The following is an 8,173-nucleotide window of genomic DNA, read 5'->3' on the forward strand; positions in this document are numbered from 1 at the left end:
GCCGCCACCAGCCCCTTCACACTCGTCAAGTAATTTCTTTAGAGCGCCGAGATCGGGCTGATCAGCAAGCAAGGCTATCTGCAAAGCATAAGGAAAAGTGTGAGTACAAAAAGACTAGGAAAATAAGTCAAGGTAAACTCATTAAGGTTAAAATACCTGCTTAAGGATGGGAATGGGAGTATTCAAATACTTCTCCCCCACCTCGGCTATGTCCGATCAGACAACGTCGAGCTGATAAGGGTAGTCGGATGGGTTCTTCTTCAGCATGCTATATTCACAGCCATCCTTAAACCCTTCAGCTCGACCCACCAAGCGCGAGGCAGCGTTGCAATCCATCACAAGGGTCTGAAACTCGTCTGAGTATTTCATCGCATAAGCGCAACGAGTCATACCCTGTGAGACTAGCCATTGGCGATCCTGCGCGAGGGAAGAAACAGACGTCTCAAGAGCAGGAATCTGAGAGTTTAACAACTCAACAGTTTCCTTGGTCTGTTTCAGCTCCTCTCTGTCGGACGCTGCTGCCGCCAAGGCCTCTTTCCTTTCCGCTCGCGTAACATCGAGCGCTTCTTGGCTAGACGCTGCCGTCGCCAGGGCTTCATCCTTCTCTGCCCGCGCGGCCTCAAGCTCCTTCTTCAGGCGCGCAACCTCACTCTCTAATGAAGATTTGTCAGTGATAGACTGCACAAGCGCTTGGTCACGCGCCTCTGCATCCAGCTCCAAGTCGCGCACTCGCCGCGCATACTTGGCCGCGTCCGCCTCTGCTGCCTGCAGCTTCTCCCGCGCAGCCTGCAGCTCATGCCCGCGCTTCACTAAGGCAGCGTTGGCACTTGCTCGGTTCTCGCTGAGTTCTGCTTGGAGTTTCTCAGCTCTCTCTCGAGCGTCAGAAAGATTCCAAGCAGATACCTTAGCCTCTTGATTGGCCTCCGCAAGAGCATCACGCACCTTTACATAATCATAGCGAAGCTCTTGGGAGGCAGCAAAGAACGCTGACCCAGCGAAAAGATGGTCGTTGAGCAAGTCCACGCGGGCGCGCTCCTCCTGAAACCTCCTTTCAGCTGGAGGCACGGAATGAGCCCAGAAGTCTTCACACACCCCCATGGACTGAAATGAGCTATCCTCAGTAATATTCCATCTCGGGTGGTATATGTGATCGGCTTCCTGCAAACACAAAGCAACGTTCTAGTCATCTAAACACTAATATGGAAGTCCGCGCAGCGGAGCAAAACGAACTTATACCTGCGGGGAGCAAGCAGAAAAGTCAGCGCCAGCCCCATGAGAAGACTGCGCCACGAAATCTCGTGGCGCTACAGGGCTTGCGCGGCCGCCATCGGAGTCTTCAAAATGGACCTCCTCATCTTCCTCTGTAACAGGCCTTTTCTCCTGCGACCTGGAAAAATCAAAACCAGTCTCGCGAGGAGGGCTGCGCGCAGGAGGAGGTGAGGGAGGTCTCGACGCCGCGAGATCAGCGCGTAAAACAGCCTCCTGCTCCTTAGTAATCCCAATGAGGGGAGATTCAGTGCTTGCAGGAGCAGGAGCAGAACCAACGGCGCTGACGCCGGCGCTAGCAGTGCCGCCAGCAGCTTGTGTGCCAGCTATAATGCCTATGAAAAAACCAACAAAGAGAAATGATTCAGGACTTGATCTAAAAAGGAAAAAGTCAGAAAATAAAAGCGCAATATATACCTTGGCGCACCGCCGTTCGCGAGTTAAACATCGCCATGAAGTCCATTTTCCCCCTTTTTGAGGGCAAAACAGGGGACTTCAAAGCAACCTTCGGCGCAGCCTCGGTACCTTGTTGCGCCTGAGGTTGATCCACCAAGGTCGCCGGCTCTACAAACATTTGAGTGAGCAAAGATTCATTAATAACTCTATCGGAATCACGCTCATAAAACCATAAAGTATAAACAAAGTATACCTGTTGAAGAGGAAACAGCAGGCGCAGCGCCGCTTCCCTTTTCCGCCGCGCGAAGAGAGGAGGTGGCGACACCATACCTCGTGTGGACAGGAGGACTGCCCACACCTAGAGGCAAAGAAGACAAGGAAAACTTGGAGGTAAACCCCTTGGTTTTCTCAAGTCCCTTCGCTTGAGCAGGAGGATCCTGAGCAACAGGGGCATCATTTTTCTTCTGTTTTTTACTGGCCCCTGCGCCAGTTTTCCCTTTAGCCTTACGCTTGAGTTGTGGCACCTCAGCTTCCTCCTCCACCTCTTCTTCCGCGAGCTCCAGCTCATAGTTCTCAAGCGCATCTACAATACGTGCAACAGAAATGTTAACCAAATTTGGTATTCTAAAGGCATAAGCATAAGTACAAAGGCCTACCAGGCGCATCGCTGTCAAAGTAAAATCCCAAATCAACAGGGATGAACATATCAGCGAAGCGATCGGGGAAGCCAACTTCCCCAGCGCCCAGCGCGACAGAGCCACCCTCCATATGCTCATCATAGGCGGCGTGGACGTACTCCTTGCTTACTGCATAAAACAAGACAAATGATATCAGCAAAACGAATTATATTCACGCAGAAATAATGCAATGAGCTAATAACTCACATAATCCATCAACTTGGATAACAGGCTCAGTCGCGCTGTCGGCCCACCTCCTGCTCATGCCAACCCCCACCAGCGCTACCTCGCAAATATTCTTGGCGGGGGATGGTTTAGCAGTCAATTTATTAACCCATGCGCCAGTTGGGTTCTTAAGAACATTCACATCCGCGGGCGCAGAAGTGATCGCGCGCATGGTCATGCGGATGGGAATCACACCAGCCGTAATATAGAAAAATTTCTCAGACCAGTCATGAAGGCTCTTGAAGGAAACAGTGCAGCACTTGACCTTCTGACTGCGAGGAACGAATGAGAACCAAGAATCTTGGATTTTTGGCTTATAAAAAAATTGAAAGCGCCGAGGGGTTGGCTCCTCGCGCTGAGCTTTGCACATGAACTCAAAATGAGTCATGCGCACAAGTCCAAAAGGATGGACTTGGGATATGTGAATCCCATGAAATTGAAGCAGCGCACCCATAAACCTTGTCATCGGGAGACGAAGGTTGCAGTGAGTGAAAACATGGCAATATAAGGAGATATAGCCGGTGGGCGGATCTGCCGCCGTTTGCCCGGCCGCCGGAAGCATACAGCCATACTCAGGGAGAAAACCCTGAGAGGCGATGAGACTGTCAAAATCAGACTGTCTCAATTTACAGGGAATCTCATCCCACCTCTTTACTGTCTTGCCCTTCCCCACCTCCTCCGACGAGGCCTCAGCAGCCCGTTTTCCCTTGGCGGTCTTCTTCAAAGTGGACATGACTAATGATTTTACATGGCGTTTGCTTGGGGAGATTGTGGTGTCTGGGTTATCAGACATACAACTGTGAAATCAAACAGAGGTTACTTCAAGAACGGAAATCGGAATAAAAATGGAAGGAAAGGAAAGCTCTGAAATAACAATGAAGATGAAGAATAATAACTCAAAAGGCTTGCTTTTATAGGCCCAGGAGAGAGAGAAACAGGTACTGATCAGAGTTCACGCGCCCCCACTCGCAGGTGCAGGCCAACGCGAGCGCGACACGTGTTCCTGACTGTGTGAGGGGACATGAAAGGGAACGAAACAGGTACTGATCAGAGTTCACGCGCCCCCACTCGCAGGTGCAGGCCAACACGCGCGCGACACGTGTTCCTGAAACTGTGTGAGGGGACATGAAAGGCAACTGTAGCACCTCGAGCACACGAAAAGTCTGACACGTCTCCATCTCTGACGCATGTCAGCACCAACCAACCGCGTACATGGACGATTCATTTCAACCACAAGGATAGAATTTCGCGCAACGATGAGAAATAAAAAAGGAAAAGACAAAACCCTATTAAAAGAGAACTATTAAGTCTAATATCTATCTTACCTCGCTCGCGCGAGACAAGACACACATTAGACTGGGGGGCTTGAAGAGGTATGTACCCGCCTTAACATCGAGCGGGGCGGGTCAACCCACAAGATATAGACAAGAGGCTTGAAATCAAGATATCATGAAGGCACAAAGCCAAAACCTATGCGCACGGCGCATATCACATATGCTCACGCATCACATATGCTCACGCATATCATATATGCTCACGCATCACATATGCTCACGCGTATCACATGCTCGTGCACCATATATGCTCACGCATATCACATCTGCGCGTGGCGCATATCGCATGCTCACGCATCATATATGCTCACGCATATCACATCTGCGCGTGGCGCATATTACATATGCTTGCGCATATCACATCTGCGCATGAAACATCTGCGCGTGAGAATAAAGAGAAGACTTCGCGCATCCTCAGGATAGGCGCATATCACACGTGCACATAATCAACCTCGTCCTTATCCAAATCAGGATAAGGACAACCTTGATTGTGCTCGTCAGACAACCTTCCAGAAGGTATCCTTTAAGGAATAAGAATATGCTGATGTTGACAGCTGCCAATGAAAGGTGGACAACTCAGCAAAACCCATGTGCTACCACGTGATTGCACATGGGTCAGGTAAAATGTCTGGGTCAGAGAATAATCAATGAAAAAACACCAGGTGTCCTAAGGACACGTGGCGCAAAGCAATAGGAGGAGGCCAAAAAGGCCCTAATGGGATCTGAGCCCAATCATTGGAAACCCTAACACTATAAATACCACACCACCTCCACAAGGGGAGGTAAGCAAGAAAATACATTCCAATTCCTTACTCACTCTCAGATTATTATTATCTTCTCCTACAATCTCTTATTCTCACACCGGAGGGTTACCCCAAAGAGGACCCCTCTGTCCCTTTCTGAGGGGTAAGTTCACGGTGCTGCTCGTTTTGTAGGTGGAAGAATTCATACTCCGGAGAACCATCGGTGAAATAGCATACTCATACCCGAGGAAAGTTGATCGTCTACCAGTGAGCCGATCCACGTTTCTTCATTTATAACATACAGTCATGTGAAGTACTTATTCATATTACCCTTTTCAACATATATGTCAGGAAAGGACGATCATTGTTGCATTATAAATGTTATGATATCAAAATGTATAATCATGCAATTGTCCTAATACAGAAAGTAAAGTTGATGTTCTTTTGAGTAAATTACAACATTCATCCTTTAGATATCTACCAACTTGCAAATTGTATAAACTAAGGTAATTAAAAAAAATCCTTTATTTGAAAGCTGTAACACATCACGTCCTTTTGACTAACGGACATTAAGCTTTTCTTTTAAGTTCAGTATTCTGCAATGCACGTGAGGGTATTTTGGTCATTTTACCCTTATGTAGAAAGTAAAGTTGATTTTCTATCATGAAAATGCCTGTATTATTATAAGTGCATAATATATTATTAATAACCTTTTTAAAGACCATGCGATGGTAGGTAAAATGAAAGTGTGCGCAAAGGCGCAAAGCAAGTGCAAAGTTGCGATATGCAACTAGCATGCATTTATATAACTAAAAATCAAACCTTACTACATTTACAACTGAAAATGTATAAAGTTTCATAGGAAAAAAAATTGACTTCACCTGGCGATCATTAAGTTCTGGTGCAAACTTGGAGCCTTGATAATTGTCTTTGATAGCAGTTCTAAAAGTATTTAAGGGCAGTGGAAGACAATCCTTGCAGATTTTGAATTTAACCTGCACAGTTATTAAACTAATTAAACCAGCAATTTACTAACAATTAACGAAAAGATCCATTCGGTTATGTTTGATCTCTAACAGTTGACAATTAAAAAAACGGAGCGTTCGTGTTCTTTCGTTAAGAAAATGGACGTGTTCGTTTATGTCCATTCGTTAAAAGTACGAATGACTGGTTCACAAACGCAAACAAATATAACTACGCAAAGATAAACACACATAACTGAGCAAAAATAATAAAAGTGTGAACAACATGTTGTGCTTGAAAGGTTATTAAACTATACTAAATTGTAATGAGCCTAAAAAGTTTAAACGAATATATTAACAAATGTAAAAGAACGAACTTAAGCAAACATAAACTAAAAGACATAAATGAACGCAAACGAACATAAATGAACAAAGGAGACATATGTTCATGTCGTCCGTTTACCTAACTGAATAAAAGATTTGTTCATGCTTGTTCGCTTATTAAATACGAACATAAACAAGTTTCCCACCAAATGGTTCACTACACGTTTGGTTTGCTTACAGGCCTATTGCCACCCCTATCTAGAACGGCACAGTCATCTAAGATATCCTAGATTATGTTTATTAACAAAATAATCATCATCATCATCATCATCATCATCATCATGAAATCTTGATGTAACTGTAATTCAATAATTAAACTTACCTGTGCCGGAAACCTTCCTCCAAACGCAGTTGGTTGCAGGTTCATGCCGCCAGTAGAAATCGCCTCATACACACCATAAAGATACTTCACATCAAAATCAAAAAGAAAAAGCTTTGTGCCAGGTTTTATCTTCTCAACAACTTCCCTTCTTCCAGCAGGAAGCCCAAAAACACGGTTTACATAGCACTCAGGTTTTGAATTTCCATTACACATGAATATATAACCTGATAATTTCTCTTTATTCTGTGTAGCAGTTTCATTGGAATTAACAACAGGAGCCATAGCAAGTTCTGATGATGAATTAACAACATTTGTAGATACATTGCTCGTCAATTTCCTAACTTTTTTCCGTATATTATTTTTGCCATTTATTTTGGCCATGAGGAAAGCTGAAAAAATAAAACAATAGCTTAAAACATTTTTAAGATGATATAAATTCAATACACTGAAGGCATTGCCCATGTCTATTATATAACATAAATGTAAAAAAAAACCTAAAAACACATTGGTGACAAGTTTTTATAAGCAAACTTTTGAGTCTTCTATGAAATAGCTACGTGTTTGTATGATCACATAAATCCAAACGTGCTGACAATTCAGCCAAATTTTGAAAAAGAAAACGAGAAGACGGTAACCAATCTGATACACATCTTCAATCCAATCACATTCTGCTATACTGTCATAATTGATGCATGATGTGAATATATTCCTCTTCTTCCTATTCATCCTTGTTCTTCATTTCCGTACATAAAAGACTGAAACAAAGCCAAGATAAATGCAATACACTTATCTTAGCTTTGTTTCAAGTCGACAAAGTACAAAACGTAAGCACGAAGACGAACAAGAAAAAGAGTAATCTATTCACACCATGCATCAACAATAACGCTTTTGCCAAAGGTGATTGGATTGAAGAGGTGGATCAAATCGGATACCATCTAGAAGTTCTCTTTATCACAACTCTAACTGATTGTCAACGGTATTGAATTTAAACGGTCATACAAACATGAGCACTCAAAGCAAACCCTAACAAAGGTGGATAATAAATAGTAATCATGATCATCTAGTTTAAGTTACGACTTCCGAACTACTTTGGCTTCAATTCCTACCAAATACTACTAAACCGAGAAGCAAAACACTTGCATAAACATAACTAAATTCATTTTTAAATCAATAATAAAGCGAACAAATGCGTTACAAAATCAATGGAAGAATCTCAAACTGCAATTAACAGAAGATGACGATGATGATCGAAAGAGGATGAATAAATTGCCTAAGAGATGAAATCTGGAAGAATTAGCTCATAGTGATGGTGTTGATTCTAGGGTTACAATGGCGAATTAGGATTATGAGAATTTTGGAATCAAATGCTATTTTATAAGGTGTTAGGTTCTTTGCGTTTAATTATTTTAGGTGTCTGTAAACGGGTCGAGTGAGGCCGTTTGAGCATAAGTTCCACGTAACGTTTACCTCTTATTTATTAATTATTCTTTTATATTCATAATAAATATGTATATATTTAGGGGTGTGTGGGATTCCTTATTTTCATCAACTTATAACTTATAAACTTTTTGAAAAGTTAATAAGGTGTATAAGGTGTTTGGCAAACCATAAGACCTTATGGATTTTAACTTATGGTGAAGGCAAAATAGAGGGGTTTTGAAAAGTTAGGAATATGTAAATTATTAACTTAGGGGGAGGGGTGGTGGATGTGGTGGCATCACTCATCACACACCCCCACCCAATCAAATTGTGTCATATCACCAACCCCAAATCCATCACATGTGATGGTTTTTTACTAGGGGTGGTTGTGTAGTGTGATGGTGTGTGATGTGTTTTTTTTAATAAATACTAAAATAAATAAAAA

General features: G+C 43.2%; 1 protein-coding gene across 1 annotated transcript; it reads right to left on the reverse strand.

The window, feature by feature from the left end:
- Positions 1-5,033: 5,033 nt before the first annotated feature.
- On the reverse strand, positions 5,034-7,753 carry LOC143609722 (B2 protein-like). The gene is made up of 3 exons (XM_077084397.1): positions 7,580-7,753; positions 6,310-6,698; positions 5,034-5,636 (listed from the first exon to the last, which is right to left on the reverse strand). Exons 2-3 carry the CDS (start codon positions 6,688-6,690, stop codon positions 5,451-5,453), a joined length of 567 nt encoding a protein of 188 aa, XP_076940512.1. The 5' UTR covers positions 6,691-6,698; positions 7,580-7,753; the 3' UTR covers positions 5,034-5,450.
- Between the last annotated feature and the right edge of the window lie 420 nt (positions 7,754-8,173).

This window comes from Bidens hawaiensis, unplaced genomic scaffold, assembly GCF_021521415.1.
Source record: "Bidens hawaiensis isolate Kalapana, Puna unplaced genomic scaffold, B.hawaiensis_p1.1 tig00011129_1, whole genome shotgun sequence".
NCBI lineage: Eukaryota > Viridiplantae > Streptophyta > Magnoliopsida > Asterales > Asteraceae > Bidens > Bidens hawaiensis.

Bases quoted from the DNA above. Each gene is read 5' to 3' on its own strand.
- LOC143609722 (XM_077084397.1), bottom strand. From the start codon at position 6,690: ATGGCCAAAATAAATGGCAAAAATAATATACGGAAAAAAGTTAGGAAA. The intron at 5,637-6,309 runs GTAAGTTTAATT...ATAACTGTGCAG, and splicing joins GAGGAAGGTTTCCGGCACAG to GTTAAATTCAAAATCTGCAA.